Source organism: Pyrus communis, chromosome 7 (genome assembly GCF_041283825.1).
Source record: "Pyrus communis isolate YQ-2024b chromosome 7, ASM4128382v1, whole genome shotgun sequence".
Taxonomy (NCBI): domain Eukaryota; kingdom Viridiplantae; phylum Streptophyta; class Magnoliopsida; order Rosales; family Rosaceae; genus Pyrus; species Pyrus communis.
Genome location: NC_142571.1, coordinates 27,894,529 through 27,917,052, shown reverse-complemented (window position 1 = coordinate 27,917,052; position 22,524 = coordinate 27,894,529). Strand labels below are relative to the sequence as shown.

The following is a 22,524-nucleotide window of genomic DNA, read 5'->3' as shown; positions in this document are numbered from 1 at the left end:
GTTAAGTCAGTGGTGAATTTGCTTGATTGTAGTTACGGATAGGATGCTATTCTCAACTAGCATCTTCTAGGTCCAGAAGAGCTAGATAACCATAATTCACCTCCAATTGTCCTCTTTTTAAAAAAATAACAAAAATAACAAAAACAAAAACGAAAGTGATTAGAGGAAAAATCCAAATGTGAAGGGATAATTAAAAACAATTATTCAAGATCAGTGGTAAATGATTCAACCATTTACAAGATTCGAACTTAAGATCACGATCTATTAAATCTTGTATTAACTATTAAGCGGTGTTCTAACATAATTCTTAGAAATTTCAAAGAGACATATAGAGGTGGATTATTATTATTATTTTATTTAATTTGGCGGCACAAGAGAATTTTATTGACCATATTTAGGCTCCACCGCTAAAACTATTGCGCATTAGGTTTAAAGTTGTAGCATAAAGTAATTACCCTGTGAACTCCGTCCTTCCACGCCAAGCCTCCAAACTGAGTCTGATATGTTGCTGCTGGTTAGATGCTTGTCCCCTGCATGCTACAGAATCACAAGAGCGAGCTTACAAAACTGCAGTTTTTACTGAATAGTTATTGCAAATTGAAAATACAGGTTGGTGCCAGCAAGCAATTACCAATGTAATTTTTGTCGCAACCGCTAGGACTAATAGGAATGAAATTTCCTGGTGATCAACAAGTATGGCCATGGCATGCCAGCACGTGAAGAAACTGCTTCTCGGTTAAACGAGATGCTCATATTTGACTTAGTGGAATGGGCCATAATGCACAAGTGTTATTTGGAAAGCCCACGAGCATTCACTATTTGACCATAATTATCTCGTCTTCTCTTAATAATTTCGGATATGACACATTTAAGATGACTTTTTCAAACGCATTTTTTATGCCTAATTTTTAATACCACCATATCCTATCATGGTAAATCCATATAACTATATAATAGCAACAAAGCCTCTGGAATATCAAATGCATTACTTTACATAGAAAATTTGTTTATTCAAAAGCATTAATAAAACACATATAGAATCAATTCATGCCAAAAAGAAATATCAGTGTAAAAGAAAATTGTGCACTTTGGTTTTGACCTAAAAAAATGTGAAGAAAGTGTCAAAGTACGATGTTGAATCTACACTTGCCTACCCAACAACTTCTTTGTAAACTGGAAATATATCCCGATCTCCCTATTTACATTAAGAGTGAGTTAGGGTGAATAGAAATATTGCCGGTTAAGTGTAAGTATCTCACATATGTATCATATCTAATAACATCATCGGCGTAAAACAAGAGATTAATAGTTGTTTGGCTTCTAATTTGATGTTGTTGTAGTAACGGTACTACTCTGAAATCTTTGATGTATATGATTTTAGCCACGAAACTACTAGAACTTCACAAATTGCTTGTGAAATAAAAAAATATTGACTAGATTTGAACTTGCATAATCTACCTTTCCACTACACGTATTTGTTTCGCTAGTGTTCTAAGGTTGGAACAAAACTTGAACATCGCAGCAAGAAGCAGAAGAGGCTAATGAGTTGTATTTTAAAAAGGTCAAATCGGATTAATGGTTTCCGTAGTGATATGGTATTCGAAAAATAGTCCTTATAGTAAAAGAAATAGGATTCAAATTAACTCTCGTGATGAAGACTGTTAGCAAATTTGAACAAAAAGTTAAATTTTCCGTCAAACATCAATTAGATGGAAGGATAAAAAAATAAAAATTGGGTCCACGTACTGAAGTCATGTGTTAGCGTGCATCGGAACATTTGTTTATTATCAATATGATATAAACCCAACCAGATTCATATCCTCTTTGTAAGGATCCTAGGGATCCATTAATCGTGTCAATTCATTCTACATCGGACGATCACTTTTCTTCAGGTACGTTTAATTTTAAATTAAAAAAATTAAAATGATTTCTGACCGCATGATGTACGGTGAATAGACACGATTTATAGATCCTTGAGATCCTCACAAAGAGGATCCGGAGAGGATCCAAATTCGATATAAACAGGCAACCAAAATAATGGCGGTGGTTGTGTTTAGAGAAGACTAGCCTTCATGCACGTGCTCACGCGAGTGCAGAATACATTTTTTGAATTACGACGTGCTACGTAAGACTTACACGTTTTAAATGTAGTATTATCTGCGTGCGAAAGGCCTTTTTTTATAACTGGTGAGCATATACATAAGGCATTTTTTAAATCACGGTGTGCTATAAGCGGTTTAAACGTTTTAAATGTATTATTATACGTATGTGAAAGACTTTTTTTATAACTAGCACTACACGAGTGTTAAGATATTTTGAACGTGTTTAAAAATAGAGAAAATAATATTTAATAAACAACTGATTGAATCACATTATTGCTACCTATTGTGAGGTACTAATTTTATAAATAAATAAATAACACTATACAAAAGTAATTAATTATTAAAAAACACTGTTTATATTATCTCGTAGTACCGACATTCCTAACGGATGTTTCCAACTCCAACAAAGCATACGAGTCTACAACTGTTGCCTTTTATCAAGCAACCCGCACAAAGTATAAATCGGCATTGACTTACTGCCTCGCCAATAGAGGATGAAAACCGCCATCAATCGCAACCTGCAAATCAAAGTGAAATATTTCTTTTGGATCAACAAAACGAAATAAAAGTTGGTTTGTTAGGAATGAACACAGAGACCACAGAAGATGACAGAGATAACAACACTGACTAGAAGGCTTTTCGACCAAACAACTTTACTTGACATTGTTAATGTGAACCAAAGTGGCAACCAATCTGCAGGGTTGCATCACCTCCATTCCGGGCCATCAACAATTCCCACTGAAGGCATTTTACTATGGTCATTTTCAGATGCATCATGTTTTGAATGCCTTTCAGGATATTGTATGGCAAGCCCCCAAGATTTTAAGTGCTAAAGGCACGCCATGAGCATGTTGTATGGCAAGCCTCGATAAACAATCATAATCTCTTGTGGGTTGGTTTGTTCGGAAGGCATGCTGCTTGAAGAGTTCAAGAGCTTCTGACTCGCTTAAGTTCTTGGGCTTAGATACAATTACAGCATCAACTCCATTTAGTAATTGCATATCTCTAGTTGTTATAATTGTTGTGCAAGAATAGACCAAACCAATTGGAAACCAACTCAAGCTAACTCGTAGGAAATATACCAAATAAAATGCAAGAATAAAATTGAAAAGACAACAAGATTTAACAAGGTTCCTCAGTGTAACTGGAGTACGTCCTCGAAGCTGTTGGAGCTCACCAATAATCCACTATCAACCAAACGGAAATGGAAGTGTTTACAAAGTGTTTGGCAATCTCACAATCCTAAACCCCAATACACCCAATAACTCTCACACACCAAAGGAACAAATTGAGAAGGAAATACAGTGATTAATTTCCGCTTTATACAAAGCACAAAGCTAATCACATGCCCCAATTGTGGGCTTTCACATGGGCCATTAAACACCCAATTAATTTTGGGCTACTGGGCTTATCAGACGCAAAGGCCCAATGTAATTCGGACTCAAATACCTGATTTCCACCACCAAATGAATGCTGCTTTCCGAGCAAGGCTTCAATTTGGGATAATTTTTCAACTTCATCGAGAACCTAGAAAGAAGCAGTTCCTGCATGGGTGCACCGGTGCTAAAACCTTTTCTCAAGATATCTTCCAAACTGTTGGAGTCGTCGCTCCCAAAAAGGTCCGCTCTCGGCCATTCCAAACGCTGCCTAGCAGAGGAGTGGTTATCTGAAGCGATGTACAGCACCATTATCCGAGAAGCCTTCCTTGACATTTTTGAGAAAGCAGCAAGCTTCAAATTGACAAGCGATTTCATCACAAAAGAATCAAAGCCTCAAATTGGCGTCATCCCTGTGAAGTTTTAGAATTATCAAACCTGAGTTTTATAACAAGCCCAAAAGAGTCAAAGGAATGCATGTTCACTTGCTTGCAAATTGCAATTAACATACTTTAACCGCACAAATGTCATAATCTGAATTGTTCATGTTCTTGAGCATATAAATGGCCAAATTGGTGAACGTTTAGCCATTTAAATTTAAGGATGTTAGCCGAGACCAAAATCGTGGATTTGTTTGATACATATAGGTAGGTAATTAACAATCTCCAGCTAATCTTGATCAAGAAAATGAACACTTTCAAGTTATAATATTTCTACGGTAAAAATACTTTAACAGCAAGTGCATGTGAAAAAAATTAAACTTACTTATAATTTTGCGAATCCCAACCGAATAAATGATGGCTCTAACAAGAGCGGACATCCAGCCCTGCACCTCCTTCACGCCAGCATTATAACGACGTTCACGGCTTCTGCAAAACTTCCTGTTTTCGAATATCGGAGTCGATCCGGATGGATCGACTCTGTATAAAACAGGAACCACTATCTGCTTGTGTGCATCCACGCATTCCATTATCTGGACAAGTTCTTTCAAGCACCACGTCGAAGAAGCATAGTTTTCGGAAAAAAAACTAGGATCGAAAGCCTGAGTTGCAAATAGCTGCCAGGAGCTCCGAAAGGTCGTTGCCTATTGAAGCTCTTCGGCGTCAATGAAGGTGTTGACTGCTTTCTGATCCAGAGCTTTGTTGAGATGGCCGACGAAGAAGCAGCAGCCTTGAGTCCTCTTAAATTCAGGAACACATCGTATTTCCAATGACTGTCGGATGAAGACGAAGAAGCAGCAGCAGCCATTAACATGCACGGGATAGATCGCAGAAAGTACTATGCAAACGATGATTGACTAGCCTCATGTACTGCAAGGACTGAAATGCTCGGACGGAATAAAAAGCATTAATAATTAATATCATTGAAATTAAATCATGCCAAAAAGGGGAAAAAAAAAAAAAAAACTCCAGTGCATGATTCACAGTGGAGGTAGCCAAACTACAACAACAGAGCTTCTCACCCTTTGCACTCCATCCTTCCACACACCAACCCTCTGAATTCCGGAACCGCCTGCTGGGATTTCATGGTAAGGTGATCTTATAAGATAGCTTCTGGTTTGCTCTGGTGAAGTTAAACGTCTGAGGCTCGACTTTCACTAAGCACCTTTGAACTGCGAAACTATGGAGAGGTAATTCGAAACCGCGGAGCCAACATTAGTGACAGTTGTATGAAGAGTCAAAATAGAGACATTTGTTCTGCATTAGCAGTTGTGTTTGCCAAAATCATACCAATGGCTCCTGCATCTTTCACCTCATGTCCCTCCTGCATTCTAGGCCTAATACCACTGTCACAAATCACAATCTTCCCAGCAACAACGCTGCAATCCGAAGTTCCTTCCAAACACAAGGAGCTTTTAAAATCAGTGTTAGTGGAAAGAAATCTCGGATTTTCTGCTTGGGTACCAATTAGTGTACCAATTAGCCTAAAAGGGGCTAGCTTGTTACTGGTCTCTTTTGTAATAATTTAAGATATAGAAAGGTTAAGATAAAAGGAAAGCAAAGTACCTTTCATCCAAATTGGAGGAGCACCGGTGGCATTAGCAAGTTAGCAACGGGAATTGACATAGATAGCAATAGCTTCACAGTTTCTGCACAGGCACAAATCTAAAGTATAAGAAAGAAAAGCAGCACATAAGCAATTGAAACCCGCCAAACCCAAACGAAAAGACAGGTATCAAATGTATTCCTCATGTAGAGATATGTACCTCTCCCTTGCGATATAATCACAATAAGCAATTGAAGGCCGCCGCATGTGGCGTAGTGACCGACTGATTGCTTCAAAACAGAGCTTCGTATCCATGTGTTTATCAGCAGAGTGTACCCAAAACCCCTGAAAATTCTTTCTTTTTTTCAGGTAATATAATCTCCCAATTCTGAAATTTAATTCCGAATCAAAATTTGGGTTTGAATTTTGATTACCTGGAAATTGGGGTTGTACACGCGTCAAATTTTCACAACGGCTCTGTTTTGGGTTTTACCCAAAACCCAATGCTGCTTGGAAGATTCTTAAGTTCCTTGCAATCTTCTAGGTCCAAATGATTCAACCCCGTGAGATTATTAATTGACGAGGGCAATTCTTTAATTTTTGACCCGGAAAAACTAAGACATGATAGTTCCTCCATAACTTCTGGAATCTCTGGAAACATCTCAAGACTCGAGCAGCCAGAAAGATAAAGTCTTTGGAGAGATTTCATATGAATACTGCTTGAAAGACTCTTAAGTTCCTTGCAATCTTCTAAGATCAACTCGGTCAATCCCGTGAGATTATTAATTGACGAGGGTAGTTCTTTAATTTTTGACCTGGAAAAACTAAGTCATGGTAGTTCCTCCATAACTTCTGGAATCTCTGGAAACATCTCAAGACTCGAGCAGCCAAAAAGATTAAGGGTTTTGAGAGATTTCATAGGAATACTGCTTGGAAGACTCTTAAGTTCCTTGCAATCTTCTAAGATCAACTCGGTCAATCCCGTGAGATTATTAATTGACGAGGGCAGTTCTTTAATTTTTGACCCGGAAAAACTAAGCCATGATAGTTCCTCCATAACTTCTGGAATCTCTGAAAACATCTCAAGACTCGAGCAGCCAGAAAGATCAAGGCTTTGGAGAGATTTCATATGAATACTGCTTGGAAGACTCTTAAGTTCCTTGCAATCTTCTAAGATCAACTCGGTCAATCCCGTGAGATTATTAATTGACGAGGGTAGTTCTTTAATTTTTGACCCGGAAAAACAAAGCCATGATAGTTCCTCCATAACTTCTGGAATCTCTGGAAACATCTCAAGACTCGAGCAGCCAGAAAGATCAAGGCTTTGGAGAGATTTCATATGAATACTGCTTGGAAGACTCTTAAGTTCCTTGCAATCTTCTAAGATCAACTCGGTTAATCCCGTGAGATTATTAATTGACGAGGGTAGTTCTTTAATTTTTGACCCGGAAAAACAAAGCCATGATAGTTCCTCCATAACTTCTGGAATCTCTGGAAACATCTCAAGACTCGAGCAGCCAGAAAGATCAAGGTGTTTGAGAGATTTCATATGAATGCTGCTTGGAAGACTCTTAAGTTCCTTGCAATCTTCTAAGATCAACTCGGTCAATCCCGTGAGATTATTAATTGACGAGGACAGTTCTTTAATTTTTGACCCGGAAAAACGGAGCCATGATAGTTCCTCCATAACTTCTGGAATCTCTGGAAACATCTCAAGACTCGAGCAGCCAGAAAGATCAAGGTTTTGGAGAGATTTCATATGAATACTGCTTGGAAGACTCTTAAGTTCCTTGCAATCTTCTAAGATCAACTCGGTCAATCCTGTGAGATTATTAATTGACGAGGGCAGTTCTTTAATTTTTGACCTGGACAAATCAAGCCATGATAGTTTCTCCATAACTTCTGGAATCTCTGGAAACATCTCAAGACTCGAGCAGCCGGAAAGATCAAGGCTTTTGAGAGATTTCATACGAATGCTGCTTGGAAGACTCTGAAGTTCCTTGCAATCTTCTAAGATCAACTCGGTCAATCCCGTGAGATTATTAATTGACGAGGGCAGTTCTTTAATTTTTGATCCGGAAAAACTAAGCCATGATAGTTCCTCCATAACTTCTGGAATCTCTGGAAACATCTCAAGACTCAAGCAGCCAGTAAGATCAAGGTTTTGGAGAGATTTCATATGAATACTGCTTGGAAGACTCTTAAGTTCCTTGCAATCTTCTAAGATCAACTTGGTCAATCCCGTGAGATTATTAATTGATGAGGGCAGTTCTTTAATTCTTGACCTGGACAAATCAAGCCATGATAGTTTCTCCATAACTTCTGGAATCTCTGGAAACATCTCAATACTCGAGCAGCCGGAAAGATCAAGGCTTTTGAGAGATTTCATACGAATGCTGCTTGGAAGACTCTGAAGTTCCTTGCAATCTTCTAAGATCAACTCGGTCAATCCCGTGAGATTATTAATTGACGAGGGTAGTTCTTTAATTTGTGACCCGGACAAATTAAGCCATGATAGTTTCTCCATAACTTCTGGAAACACTGGAAACATCTCAAGACTCGAGCAGCCAGAAAGATCAAGGCTTTGGAGAGATTTCATATGAATGCTGCTTGGAAGACTCTTAAGTTCCTTGCAATCTTTTAAGATCAACTCGATCAATCTCGTGAGAATATTAATTGACAAGGGCAGTTCTTTAATTTTTGACCCGGAAAAACTAAGACATGATAGTTCCTTCATAACTTCTGGAAACTCTGGAAACATCTCAAGACTCGAGCAGCCTGAAAGATCAAGTATTTGGAGAGATTTCATATGAATGCTGCTTGGAAGACTCTTAAGTTCCTTGCAATCTTTTAAGATCAACTCGGTCAATCCCGTGAGATTATTAATTGACAAGGGCAGTTCTTTAATTTTTGACCCGGAAAAACTAAGACATGATAGTTCCTTCATAACTTCTGGAAACTCTGGAAACATCTCAAGACTCGAGCAGCCTGAAAGATCAAGTATTTGGAGAGATTTCATATGAATGCTGCTTGGAAGACTCTTAAGTTCCTTGCAATCTTTTAAGATCAACTTGGTCAATCCCGTGAGATTATTAATTGACAAGGGCAGTTCTTTAATTTTTGACCCGGAAAAACTAAGCCATGATAGTTTCTCCATAACTTCTGAAATCTCTGGAAACATCTCAAGACTCGAGCAGCGAGAAAGATCAAGGTTTTGGAGAGATTTCATATGAATACTGCTTGGAAGACTCTTAAGTTTCTTGCAATCTTCTAAGATCAACTTGGTCAATCCCGTGAGATTATTAATTGACGAGGGCAGTTCTTTAATTTTTGACCCGGAAAAACTAAGCCATGATAGTTCCTCTGTAACTTCTGGAATCTCTGGAAACATCTCAAGACTCGAGCAGCCAGAAAGATCAAGTCTTTGGAGAGATTTCATATGAATGCTGCTTGGAAGACTCTTAAGTTCTTTGCACCCTTTCATATTCAATAAAACAAGGTTTGTACGAGTCCAAATGGACGGGTGAACCTCAACTAATCTTATACAACTTTGAAGAATTAGCTTCTCAAGATTTGGCATCTTTGTGAAGTCAGGGGTTTCCTTGAGGTATTGACAATAACTTAAATTGATGAATTTCAACTTTTCCAGCGTCTGTCAAAACATTCAAGAAAACATGCATTACTTAATGCGACATCTTAGAACCCAAACATTTAAAAGAAACATATACATGTAAATGAACGTACATACCTGGGTTCCTTCCCAAAGTCGGTCAATGAGACTAGATTGCATATCAAGGTCAACAAGATTTGTGAATAGACAGTTGGATGGTACACACTGAAGGGGGAAACCAGCCCAGGAGAGACACCTCAACTCATGAGAATGAAACTTTAAGTGCCCAATCAGGTGTTGTTCGCAGCCATTTCCATATTCGTAAAAGACGGGTTTTTGACTGATCTTGAGAAGTCTTAGTTGAGTCATACTAACAAAAGCTTCAGCATTGAAGCATACCTCATTTGAGTACGACAAATCCAGGATTATGCTTTGAACTGCTTGTGTAGCCTATACAAATCAAAGTAAAGGAAAAAACAGAGAACCTTAGTTACATTATGAAATTAATGTTTTTTTCTTAAGGAGCAGTTGGATAATCATTTCGTTTTCAGTTTTCAACTTTGGTAATTGTTTTCAATTTTCAATTATCAAAAAAGAAAACTAAAAATGAAAAATTGAAAACTAAAATGGTTATCAAACTGGCCTAAGAAATAGATTTTGATCAAAAGTTGAAGCTTTCTACTAACAATTGCATAAGAAAAATATTTCTCACCGTATTTTGAGTTAACACACGATAAATATCTCCATAACTCGACAACCTACTTCGTCTCCCAGGCTCTTCGATAGATTCTTGGCGAACTATATCTCGACCCATTTCCTCTAGTAAATCATGCATCCCCAGTTCCCCATTCACTGAGACAGTTATGAGAGCTCGATCGATTAGAACTCCTATACCAGCATGAGGATAAAAACCACAACTGTCCAGGATTTCGGTTGCATAGTCTTTTTTCATTCCTTTGAAAAAACATGCAATATCTAGAAAGATGTTCTTCTCCGTATGATCTAGTCCATCAAAGCTTATTTTAAGCACATCATTAATCCCCACTTGCGGGACTTCCTTTAATTTTTTTAAGACATCTTTCCACTCACGTACAGTTTTGTTATCAAGAGAACCTCCCAAGACTTTAAGTGCTAGAGGCAGACCATGAGCATATTTTAGGGCATGACTCGTGAGATCATCATAATCTCTGGTGGGTTGTTTTGTTCTGAAGGCGTAACGCTTAAATAGTTCTAGAGCTCCGGGATCACTGAAAATCTTGGGGTTATATATCCCATCAGTTCCGCTTAATAATTGAAAATTTCTAGTAGTTATAATAATTCTACTTCCACCACCAAAAGAACCCTTATTTCCGAGTAAGGCTTCAATTTGAGCTAATTCGTCTACATCATCAACAACAACAACAACTTTTCTTTGACCAAGTCTTTTTAACATCACTTGGAAACCTTTAGCCGATATGTCGGAACTCCCCACCTTGTTGCTCGAGATACTAGATAGAAGTTGTGTCTGCATATATAGTTCGCCATGCTTCATGAAACCTTCCTTCACATCTTTTAGAAAGCAACAAGCTTCAAACTGACAAGCGATTTCATCAAAAACAGCTCTGGCGATGGTTGTTTTGCCTAAACCACCCATACCCCATATTCCAACAACGCGAACATCATTCGTTTCAACTCCAGGAGGATTTAATAATGAACGCATTTCACACATATGAGAATCCATTTGAACCAAGTCATTATCTTTGGTTGATGTTGATGAGATGGGGATCAATTTCCGAAAAACATCTTCTACAATTTTCTCAATAAGCTCTGCATCATCCCTGTCAAATTTAAAAAACAATATAATAACAACAACAAATACTAATTAATGGGTCGTTTGGTAAACAATTTCGTTTTCATTTATGTTTTTTAAGTCTAGATTTTATGTTTTTAAGTCTATAATGGAAATTCATATAAATCTTTCAAAATCCATATAGAATTGTAGAATCTATTAAAATCCTTTAAAATCTGTCCCTTAACAAAATCTATTAAAATCCTATGAAATCCAAATTGACTGCACCCCTAGTTTCACTGAAAGTAGTTATTAAACTGTTATAGTTATTCGCGAATCCGAACCAGATAAACATTTTCTAGTTATGATATTTCTACAGTAAAAATACATTAATAGCAAGTGCGCCTGAGTGTGAAGAAATTAACTTACTTATACTTTGATGAATCCCAACCGGATAAATCGATAGTTCTGGCAAGAGCAGACCTCCAGCTCTGCACATCAACGTTAGAATGGCAGCGTTCATGTTTAGGCAAAGCTTCTGCAAAACTTCCTTTGAGTTTACGAATATCGGAAGGATCGACTTCGTAGAAAATGGGGACCACAATTTGGTTCTTGGTATCCTTGCATTCCAAGATTTCGACGAGTTCTTTCAAGCACCAAGTGGAAGAAGCATAGTTTTGAGAGAAAACTACAATCGAAAGCCTTGACTCTCGAATCGCTGTCAGGAGCTCGGAAAGGCGGTCGCCTTTTCTGAGATCTTCGGTATCAATGAAGGTGTTGAGTGGTTTCTGACGCAGAGCTCTGTACAGATGGCTGACGAAGCCCCTGCGAGTGTCTTCCCCTCTGAAATTGATGAACACATCGTATTTCCAACCAAGGCCAGAAGAAGAAGAAGAAGAAGAAGAAGAAGAAGAACCCACCATTAATCGATCGCACCTGGATCGAGCGGCACCCATTACTAAAAGTAATATAAGTAGAAGAGGAGAAGCAGGAGGAGGAGGAGGAGGAGGAGGAGGAGAACCCCCTATTAATCGACCCCCCATTAATCGTTTGCGCCTGGATCGAGCAGCACCCATGACTAAAAGTAATGTAAGAAGAGAAAAAGAAGAATACGAAGAACCCCCCATTAATCGACCAGAAGAAGAAGAAGAAGAAGCACCCATTGAATAAGAAGAAGTGCCCATTGAAGAAGAAGAAGTACCCATTAAAGAAGAAGAAGAAGAAGCACCATGAATCGATCGCACCTGGTCACGATTATCGAGCAGCACCCATTACTAAAAGTAATTAGTACTGTAAGAACAAAAATACTCAATTGATCTACAAAATGGATCAACGGAAAATGGTCTGATTCGATACGAAGTCAATGAGGAAAAAGAAAATTATGCTCTATGTGCTTTCACATCTTCCCGGAAATTAACGAAACTAATCTTCTTGCAGGCAAATTGACAAGACCGGCCCTGACAATTTGGGCCTAGGCGAGTTTTTAAAGTGGGACCTAAAGTTTTCGGATCTTTGATTTTTTGTATATGACATGTAGTAAAAAGAATTTGCTAATTACATAAAAAGTTTATTTGTTCATCTAATATCATTAAAAATTAATATAAAAAAAAAAAAGATGTACTAATATTTTTAATATTACATGTCACATGTCTTTAGACATAAATGCACTAAATGTTTACAGTCAAGAGTCTAAGTACAGATTTGGTACTAAGGTGATTTTATAAAAAGTGGATATAAAAAAAAACTGAGCTCAAAAAGGTGTTTGATAAACATTTAAAAAAAAAAAAGCAGAACTTTGCCTCTGAAATTGATGAACACATCGTATTTCCAACGAAGGCCAGAAGAAGAGGATGAAACAGCCATTAATCGATTGCACCTGATCAGCGATGATTAAGCAGCTAAGATTAAGAGGAATGTAAGAGCAGAAATTCTCAATTGATCTACAAACTGGATCACCGGAAAATGGCCTGATCGATACCAAGTCAATAAGTCAGTGCAAAAGGGTAAAGGGAAAAAGGAAATTATGCTTGATGTGTTTTCACATCTTCTTCAAGGAAATTTCTGTGCGAAAGGGATGTGCACAATTTTGCTTTTTCGACCCAAGAAAATGCCAAGAAAGGGGTCACAGTAGAATGTTGAATCTACACTTGCCTACCTAACAGATTTTTTGTAAAGAAATATATACCGATCTCCCTATTCACATGAAGAGTGAGTTAGGATGATCGAAAAATATTTCTAGTTAAATGTAAACATCTCACATGTATGCTATATCTAATGGAATTGTGGGTGAAAAGTGGGAGATTAATGATTGTTTGACTTCTAATCTGATGTCACAGTACTAACAGTACAACTCTAAAATCTTGTAGGTATATGCTTTTAGCTACAAAACTACTAGAACTTCACAAATTGCTCATGAAATAAAATATATTGACTAGATTTGAACTTGCATAATTTAAGGTTTCGCTACATATCATTGTTTTGCTCGTGTTCTAAGGTTGAAACTAGATTTGAACATAAGAAGAAGCAAGGGAGGCTAATGAGTGGTATTTTAAAATGGTCAAATATCGAATTAATGGTCTTTGTAGTAATAAGGTATTCAGAAAATAATCCGTGGTAAAATAATTAGGATTCAAACCTTACCGTTAGCAAATTAATCAAAAAGTTAATTTTCCATCAAATATCAATTAGATGCAAGGATAAAAAATTAAGAAAACTAACAAAATGTTCAAAAAACACCTTTAATTTTAATGAAATAAAAGTGCAATAAATAGTATAAAAAAAAAAAATGAAAATGTGATTTTTGGTTAAAAATAAACATTAAGCATTCAAATTCTCAAAAAATTTGGATCCACGTGCCGAAGTCATTTGATAGCGTGCATTGTAATTTGTAACATTTGTTTATAATACAATATGATATAAATAGGTTGAAACGAAAAAGGACAAAGGAAATTTATGCTTTATGAGTTTTCACTTATTCTTCCTGGAAAATTCAGTGTGAAAGGAATCTTCATATTTTGCTTTTGACCAAGAAAATGCAGGTAAAGGGTGGTTTAGCTTTTGCGTGTGGGGACTGGGTGTAAGTGGTACGTTGAATCTACACTTGCCAATAAGTTCTGAATCCGGAGATTATAGATCCTTTTTGTAAGAATTTTGACACAAACAGTACCTGATAAAAATTGATCACACAATATATGATAAACAGATATAATTCACGAATTCATGGGATCCTCAGAAAGAGGATCCGGAGAAGATTATGTTGGAATAACTTCTTAGTAAGGGTAAGATAGGGTGATTGGAAATATCCAGAAGTGTGAGGGTAATCGGAAATATCTGGAAGTGTAAGCATCTCACATATGAAGCATATGCAATGACATTGTTAGCAAAAAATAAGAGATTAATAGGTGTTTGAATATAAAAAGCAGGTGAGGTTAATGAGTGGTATTTTCAAATGGTCAAATCGGTATTAAAAAAATATTCCGTGGTAAAATAATTAGAATTCAAACTTTACCATTAGCAAGATTAATCAAAAAGTTAATTTTCCATCAAATATCAGTTAAATGCAAGGATAAAAAATTTGGGTCCTGAAGTCATTTGTTAGCGTGCATTGTAACGTTTGTTTATATAATGCAATATGATATAAATAGGTTGAAACGATAAAGGACAAAGGACAATTATGCTTTATCAGTTTTCACTTTATCAGTGTGAAAGGAATCTGCATATTTTGCTCTTGAGTCAGGATAAAAATATGGGGTGAAGAAAATGCCAGGAAGGGGTGGTTTAGTTAGCAGCTTTGCGTGTGGGGACTGCTGGGTCAAAGTCGTACGTTGAATCTACATTTGCCTACCCAATAACTTCTGAATCCGGATACCCTCTGGATCATTTTGTAAGAATTATGAAAATTCGTAAATTACTTTGGTTTATCGTATATAATATGATTAAAAATTATTTTATTTAAAATTGAACACAAACAGTATATGAAGAAAATTAACTGCACGATTTATGATGAACGAACACGATTCATGAATTTCAGGAATTCACACAAATAGGATCCGGAAAGAATCTTGTTGGAATAACTTCTTAGTAAGGGTAAGATAGGGTGATTGGAAATATCTGGAAGTGTGAGGGTAATCGGAAATATCTCGAAATGTAAGCATCTCACATATGTACCATATGCAATGACATTGTTAGCGAAAAATAGAAGATTAATAGTTGTTTAGCTTCTAATTTGAAGTCACAGTAGTAATTGTATTACTCTGAAAATTTGTATGTATATGCTTTTAACTACAAAACTACTAGAACTTCACAAATTGCTTTTGAACTTAAAAAAAAATAATGACTAGATTTGAACTTGCACAATTTGACATTTTCTCTTGTATTCTAGTTCATATTCATGTAGTTTAGAAGATCACTTTGTCAGAATACCAACGTAACACCGAATAGTTATTAATATTATTGAAAAATACAACATAAAATGTCACGTCTCTTATTAATAATACGGTATTACATTGCACCATTTTCTTCCGTTGTCACGATATTACATTGCACACCATTTTCATCAGTTGGCCTCATACCCTTCACTGATCAACTCTCTCCTAAGCCTATATAGCTGTATTTAGATTCATTCTAAAAAGGCAACCATCCGATGATTGGTAGTAGTTCTACAGTTCTACGTTCAGCGCATACAAAAGCATAGAACACGAAATACAGGGTTTCAATTACATGTAGAGAATACAATTTTATAATGGCATTTATGCTCACACGATTATATCAGCGTTAATAAGAAAATTGTTATCAGCACTGTAAAGTAAATGTACAGCACAAATAACATTAGAAGAAAAGAAAAACAAAACTGAACAAAATTGAACGATAAAATAGTGTTCTTACACTATTAAGAGCATAAAAAAAATACTGAAAAAGAAAATTGAACAAAATTGAACGATAAAATAGAGAAGGGGGTTGACAAAATATGCTATACGCAGAAAAAATGATGTCGTTGTAACGAGCCAATCGAGGCCCTCAATCTACCGAATATTTTCTTCATTGTCAAAATATACTCCTGCCCCTCCACTCGGATCAACTGGCTTTTAGTACCTCCGCCAGTTGAAACCATTGTGAATGCAACCTTTTGATATTATTTGTTGCTCACAACAGCTTACTTGAAAGGAGCCGGTTTATATTGCGCTTCACCATCTGTTGCCGCCACCTCTCCCACCACCACCACCGGATCGGTTGTTGGAATACCTATCATTTCGAAAACCTCCTCCACCTCCACGGCCAAACCTTCCACCACCGCCAAATCTTGTATTCCTTGATTCTTTTTCTTGTAAATCAGGCAGTGATTTCAACACCGTTATGCTCACATTAGCTGCATTTTCCTGACCTGCACCCCACATGATACGACCATAATAATCAGACTTCAAGACATCAATACAACAAAATGAATGACATCAGTTTCTGGTAGAATCTTAATAAACTATAGTGCTTGATAAGAATGTAACACATGATTGTATAGAGATATGAAAAGAAGAATACCAGCAAGAAACAAATCCAAATCTTCAGATGCCACATCAAAAACTGCACCATTTCCATCAGCTGTTAGTGCCATACCCTTCACTGACTCAACCTTCTCCTCGGGCAAGAATCTCCTCAAGACCCCAGAAGCAAAACTGAGACAAGGTTGGTGGAAATTATGGATCAAATATGATCAACAAATCAAAACGCTAACTCTTAAACAATAACACAAACTAAATCGATAGAAGATATAATTACGGATATCTATATTTAAACAGCTCATAATATCTTGGAATGACAAAGCACAATGTGACTCCTTCAGAACACAATCAATATTGTTCCCATTATTAGCTAGTGCTTGTATCCACATGTGAAAATAAAACCAAGAACATCAGACATATTGGTTTAGAACACAAGGACACTAGTGATAATTGCTTACGACGGTGAATAAATGGGCTTTCCAGCCTCGAGAAGTACTGTGACATGGTCCTCCATAGAGCTAAGAAGTGATCTCTTCTTTATCTCAGTGTAGCCCTGCACACCATACAATAAGCAACTCGTAAACTGATAAACAAACATTTACATTAATTAATTTAAAGAACTCATCAAGTGGGAAAGAAACAGCAAATCTTACAGCAGCTTTAGCTAGTGCTTTAGCCAGTAGATCTACTGCAGATAGGCCAGAGGTGTTAAGTAGCTCCTCGGCAACAGACTTGAAGGCAGGAATTACACTGAAATGAAAATTGTATTAATATATGAAAATGATTGCATCAAAATGTAACAAGCATTGCACTGTCAAGCATACCCATCAGAAATTTTGGTTATCATTTCTGCTGCATCTTGACCTACTGCTTTAGCTATATCAAGTGGCTGAGGAGCAGAAATGTGTTCAAATTTCAACCCCGATTCCCTCTCGATTTTCGAAAAATTTGACCTTCTTGGATCATAAAGCATGACAGCAACTCCAGAATTTCCTGAAAATATGGACGCACCTCTAAGTACAACATAAAATCAAAGACATTGTTTAATAAAATACGCATAAACAAGAAATGCAACAGTTTTCAAGATTTACCTGCTCTCCCTGTGCGTCCAGATCGATGGATATAGTCTTCTACATCACGTGGGGGTTCACACTGAACCATAAACAATAAAAGTAAGTATACAGATTGACAAATATTACAAAGTTCACCCATATGCACACTGACAAACCTGGATAATTAATTGAACATCATTGATATCCAGTCCACACGCTGCCACATTTGTGGCGACTAATGTCAAAAACTTGCCAGACCTGAAACCAGCAAGTGTGACCTGAAAACACAAAACAGGAAGGGAAACAAAAAACTCTGCCATTAGAAAAACAAATTAGCTTTTTAAAAAAGAAATACCTCTATGAAAGGAAAAGAGCCTGAAATATCATGTTTCAGTACAGTTGTACAAGGGGAAAGGAGGAGGATTTTTTGAGGGGGTTGGTGTTGCATAGTCAAACAACTTACCTCACGCTGGCCCTGCTGTACGTCCCCGTGCAAAGCTCGGGCTCCAGGCAACGCCTCAGCAAGTCCAGAAGCAGCTTCCTTTGTCTCGGTGAAAATAATTGTGCGTCCTCCACTGAGTCGGAAACAAACATGTCAAGTACATGAAAAATGACTCCCAGATAAATTATACCCAAAAGTAAAAATAGAAAGCATACGGTAGTTGTTGACTAAAAAACAACCAACCTCCTATAACAACGTATGATATCAGGAATAAGTTGCGACCTTGCTGAACTGGAGCAAGGAAGAACTGTTGGATAGTGGCCAAATTAGGCTAGGAAACAAAACAAATGATGAGGGAACATCATGATGAGGATTATATTTCCTTGTTTTGTGGCTTTTTCATTCCTTGTTTTGTGGCTTTTTCAAAGCCATAATTATGTGGCTTTCGGGTGGAAGAAAGGAGGAGAAGAAAAGGAGATGTTTTTTATTTAAAGGCTTGCCGATGAGAGCATAAGGAGAAGAACATCAAGAAAGCATCCAAAGAGATGGTAAAAGCATTTGGCTCTACCATGGGCACGGGTGAGAGAAATCAAGAGAGCTAGAGTGAAAGGAACTCTTGGGGTAGAGTGAGGTTCTTGGGAAAATTCTATGAGTGGGTGTACAAGGGATATGGGATTGGGTTATGTCGATTTAACTCATGTGTAACTTGTACTGTTTTTCTCATAGTGAAGAGCAATATCTCTCCGAGGACGTAGGCAGGTTTTTGCCGAACCTCGTAAATTTCTCGGTGTCTTTATTTCTTGTATTTTAAACTATTCAACTGTGGGTTTGTATGTTGGTGAGATAATCAGCCAAGGCACAACAATTGGTATCAGAGCTTTGTTGGAAGCTTTGGTTCATTGAAGGTTCAGATTTATTATTCACCATGATGACTACAAACATGTCGTTTTCAGTTGAGAAGTTTAATGGGAAGGGCAGTTTTACTCTCTGGCAGATGAGAGTAAAGGATGTCTTAACTCAACAAGGCTTGGTTAGAGCTTTGAAGGGAAAAGATGGGAAGCCTAAAGAAATGACAGATGACCAGTGGGAGAAGCTGGAGTCGCGTTGTGTTAGCACGATTCGACACTGCATAGCTGATAACATTATCAACAATGTTATGGATGAAGATTCTGCGCCTGCACTGTGGGAGAAGTTGGAAAAACTCTATATTGCTAAGAGTTTGACCAACAAGTTACATCTGAAGAGGAAGCTGTACAAGCTGAAGATGGATGAAGGCGGGAATCTCATGGACCACATGAATGTGTTCAATGGATACTTGGATCAATTGAGGAAAGTTGATGTTAAGGTTGAGGAAGAAGATAAAGCCCTCTTACTTCTTACCTCACTTCCAGATTCGTATGAGAATCTTGTGACAACCTTATTGCATGGAAAAGATACAGTAAGTTTGGAGCAGGTGCAGGCTTCTTTGGTGTCTTATGATACACAAAAGAGGAAGACCATTGTTGATGGTGGGCACGAGACTGCTTTAGCTGTTCAAGGTTGGAATCATGGAAGAAACTTGGGAGGAGGATTTGAGAGAGACAGCAGGTTCAAATCAAGCTCCAAAGGCAAGGGACCACAATGCTATGACTGCAAAGAATTCGGGCATAAAAGGATAAATTGTCCTTTGAGAAAAAGAAAGGATGATCTTGGTCCAGGTAGCAGCAATTTTGTGGCGGAAGACTTCGAGTATGCCCTCTAGGTACTCGAAGCAACACATCTCATGGTGATGTATAGTCTCAAGTGTTGCAGGGGTTTTGCAGCAGGTGGAGCTATGGGATTCACAGGTGATGAGATGGTCCTGAAGAATGAGAAGTGTGAGGAATGTTTGTCTGGCTCAACGGGTGTTGCTGGAAATGGGTGCACTGACAAGTTTCCAAGTTGCAGACAATGAAGAGGAGGAAAACCTGCTGGAGGAGACGAGGATGTGTCGAGATCCTGTCTGAAGCTAAATGGTTTTTTTTTGCTTGCAGCAGCTGCACATGCATTGGCAGTGACTGAATCGGAACAGGACCAACGAGGTTGATTCAGAGTGTGCATGTTGGTATGTAAGGCCAATGGACTTTGGTACAGTTCGAGTCTCTGTGATGTTTTCGGAATTTGGCCAAGGTGGAGATTGTTGGATAGTGGCCAAATTAGGCTAGGAAACAAAACAAATGATGAGGGAACATCATGATGAGGATTATGTTTCCTTGTTTTGTGGCTTTTTCATTCCTTGTTTTATGGCTTTTTTCATTCCTTGTTTTGTGGCTTTTTCAAAGCCATAATTATGTGGCTTTCGGGTGGAAGAAAGGAGGAGAAGAAAAGGAGATGTTTTTTATTTAAAGGCTTGCCGATGAGAGCATAAGGAGAAGAACATCAGGAAAGCATCCAAAGAGATGGTAAAAGCATTTGGCTCTACCATGGGCACGGGTGAGAGAAATCAAGAGAGCTAGAGTGAAAGGTCTCTGGTGAAAGAACTCTTGGGGTAGAGTGAGGTTCTTGGGAAAATTCTATGAGTGGGTGTACAAGGGATATGGGATTGGGTTATGTCGATTTAACTCATGTGTAACTTGTACTGTTTTTCTCATAGTGAAGAGCAATATCTCTCCGAGGACGTAGGCAGGTTTTTGCCGAACCTCGTAAATTTCTCGGTGTCTTTATTTCTTGTATTTTAAACTATTCAACTGTGGGTTTGTATGTTGGTGAGATAATCAGCCAAGGCACAACAAGAACAATATGCCTAACATTGGTGCTGGCCTTCATTTTTTCATTACCAACAAGATCTACAGTTTTCTTATCTGGTTTGAGAAACCTAGAAGAAATCTGGAAAAAAGAACAAGAAAATTTCATTCATGTGTCGAGAATGGTTGGAAAGGTATAACATTGCAATATAATCCATTTATGTTTGACTGAAATCAGAAGAACATCCAAATTCAAGATCTCAGCTAAGTACTTACGCCTTTCACCCAACTCGGCAAGGTTGCACTAAAAAGTAGCGTTTGAACTTTACTTACATCCTTCACCTTGCCTTAACCTTGCCTTAGAAACCAAAGAATAGAAGTTAAAAAGAAGTTGTACGTACACACAACATAAACCTTAAGAAATGTAACCAGCAACAGACAGAAATTTTGCACAATTAAAGTACCATTGCAAAAAATTTAAAACTACAGTTACCCCTGTCAACCAAAGATGCATTGAAAGCATAATAAAAGAATAACATTGATCTGACAGGAGTCAAATAGCAAGAGAATTTTTTGAAAACACAAAGATAAAAAGATTCCAAGCTTCAGATGGACATTAGTAACCACAAACATGGATACAAAATACCTTATAGAAGTTATGCAGAAATAGGCAAATTTCATAATCTGAATTGTTCATGTTCATGAGCATATATATGGCCAAATTGGTGAACATTTAGCCATTTAAATTTAAGGATGTTAGCAGTGACCAAAATCATGGATTTATTCGATACATATGGGTAATTAACAATCTCCAGCTAATCTTGATTAAGAAAATGAACACTTTCAAGCTATGATATTTGTATGGTTAAAATACTTAAACAGCAAGTGCATGTGAAAAAAAAAATTAAACTTACTTATAATTTTGCGAATCCCAACCGGATAAATGGTAGCGGACCTCCAGCCCTGCACCTCCTTCACGCAAGCATTAGAATGACGTTTATGTTTAGGCAAAAGCTTCTGCAAAACTTCCTGTTTTCGAATATCGGATGGATCGACTCCGTATAAAACAGGAACCAGTATCTGCTTGTGTGCATCCACGCATTCCATTATCTGGGCAAGTTCTTTCAAGCACCAAGTCGAAGAAGCATAGTTTTCGAAAAAAAAACTAGGATTGAAAGCCTGAGCCGCTAATAGCTGCCAGGAGCTCCGAAAGGTCGTTGCCTTTTGAAGCTCTTCGGCTTCGATGAAGATGTTGACTGCTTTCTGATCCAGACCTTTGTTGAGATGGCTGACGAAGAAGCAGCAGCCTCGAGTCCTCTAAAATTCAGGAACACATCGTATTTCCAATGACTGTCGGATGAAGACGAAGAAGCAGCAGCAGCAGCAGCCATTAGCATGCATGGGATTGATCGCAGAAAGTACCATGTAAGCAATGATTGACTAGCCTCATGTACTGCAAGGACTGAAATGCTCGGACGGAATAAAAAGCATTAATAATTAATGTAAACATACATTGAAATTAAATCATGCCAAAAAGGGCAAAAAAAAAAAAACACCAGTGCATGATTCACAGTGGAGGTAGCCAAACTACAACAGCAGAGCTTCTCACCCTTTGCACTCCATCCTTCCACACCAACCCTCCGAATTCCGGAACCGCCTGCCGGGATTTCATGGTAAGGTGATCTTATAATATAGTTTTTGGTTTGCTCTGGTGAAGTTAAACGTCTGAGGCTCGACTTTCACATAAGCACCTTTGAACTGCGAAACTACGGTGTGGTAATTTGAAACCGCAGAGCCAACATTAGTGACAGTTGTATGAAGAGTCAAAATAGAAACATTTGTTCTGCATTAGCAGCTGTGTTTGCCAAAATCATACCAATGGCTCCTGCATCTTTCACCATCTGTCCCTCCTGCACTCTGGGCCTAATACCCCAGTCACAAATCACAATCTTCCAGGCAACAACGCTGCAATCCGAAGTTCATTCCAAACACAA

The 22,524-nt window shown here is 37.7% G+C and overlaps 3 protein-coding genes across 22 annotated transcripts in view; all 3 read right to left on the bottom strand.

Annotated features, from left to right (window-relative positions):
- Positions 1 to 3,179: 3,179 nt before the first annotated feature.
- Positions 3,180 to 12,346, bottom strand: LOC137733818 (TMV resistance protein N-like). Of its 18 annotated transcripts, none has more exons than XM_088696848.1 (10): positions 11,272 to 12,346; positions 9,787 to 10,891; positions 9,213 to 9,524; positions 5,899 to 9,116; positions 5,685 to 5,822; positions 5,485 to 5,583; positions 5,209 to 5,313; positions 4,941 to 5,098; positions 4,244 to 4,797; positions 3,180 to 3,891 (listed from the first exon to the last, which is right to left on the bottom strand). In XM_088696848.1, the coding sequence occupies exons 1-4, from the start codon at positions 12,045 to 12,047 to the stop codon at positions 6,294 to 6,296; spliced, it is 5,016 nt and encodes a 1,671-aa protein (XP_088552974.1). In that variant the 5' UTR covers positions 12,048 to 12,346; the 3' UTR covers positions 3,180 to 3,891; positions 4,244 to 4,797; positions 4,941 to 5,098; positions 5,209 to 5,313; positions 5,485 to 5,583; positions 5,685 to 5,822; positions 5,899 to 6,293. The 18 variants fall into 18 exon arrangements, with proteins under 18 accessions (XP_088552974.1, XP_088552971.1, XP_088552964.1 ...); XM_088696845.1 differs by having other exon boundaries at positions 5,209 to 5,330; positions 5,485 to 5,567; XM_088696838.1 differs by having other exon boundaries at positions 5,485 to 5,567.
- LOC148696005 (uncharacterized) overlaps positions 3,180 to 22,524 on the bottom strand; it is a 31,491-nt gene continuing 12,146 nt past the window's right edge. The window contains exons 9-11 of one of the 3 annotated variants that reach the window (XM_088696831.1): positions 22,140 to 22,495; positions 21,445 to 21,992; positions 3,180 to 3,832 (exon numbers count right to left, since the gene is read on the bottom strand). The gene's annotated coding sequence lies outside the window, so the exon portion shown is untranslated. The remainder of the gene's footprint in view (positions 3,833 to 21,444; positions 21,993 to 22,139; positions 22,496 to 22,524) is intronic. The other 2 variants (XM_088696833.1, XM_088696834.1) reach the window with 2 other exon arrangements.
- LOC148696007 (DEAD-box ATP-dependent RNA helicase 7-like) lies at positions 15,535 to 22,431 on the bottom strand. The gene is made up of 15 exons (XM_088697452.1): positions 22,407 to 22,431; positions 22,087 to 22,187; positions 21,445 to 21,847; positions 20,807 to 20,877; positions 20,529 to 20,672; positions 18,903 to 19,008; positions 18,072 to 18,135; positions 17,850 to 17,961; positions 17,563 to 17,664; positions 17,426 to 17,486; positions 17,159 to 17,327; positions 16,988 to 17,084; positions 16,793 to 16,887; positions 16,375 to 16,508; positions 15,535 to 16,222 (listed from the first exon to the last, which is right to left on the bottom strand). Exons 1-15 carry the CDS (start codon positions 22,429 to 22,431, stop codon positions 16,026 to 16,028), a joined length of 1,881 nt encoding a protein of 626 aa, XP_088553578.1. The 3' UTR covers positions 15,535 to 16,025.

What these genes read in the sequence shown, in the direction of transcription:
- LOC137733818 (XM_088696848.1), bottom strand. Translation starts at nt 12,047, where the DNA reads ATGGGTACTTCTTCTTCTTCAATGGGCACTTCTTCTTATTCAATGGGT. An exon ending in TGGGATTCATCAAAGTATAA is followed by an intron (nt 10,892 to 11,271) that starts GTAAGTTAATTT and finishes TAAATTTGACAG; the next exon opens with GGATGATGCAGAGCTTATTG. An exon ending in GACTTTGGGAAGGAACCCAG is followed by an intron (nt 9,117 to 9,212) that starts GTATGTACGTTC and finishes ATGTTTTGACAG; the next exon opens with ACGCTGGAAAAGTTGAAATT.
- LOC148696007 (XM_088697452.1), bottom strand. Translation starts at nt 22,431, where the DNA reads ATGGTGAAAGATGCAGGAGCCATTG. An exon ending in CCACTGTGAATCATGCACTG is followed by an intron (nt 21,848 to 22,086) that starts GTGTTTTTTTTT and finishes CCTGAATTTTAG; the next exon opens with AGGACTCGAGGCTGCTGCTT. An exon ending in CATACAAACCCACAGTTGAA is followed by an intron (nt 19,009 to 20,528) that starts TAGTTTAAAATA and finishes CTTCTCCCACAG; the next exon opens with TGCAGGCGCAGAATCTTCAT.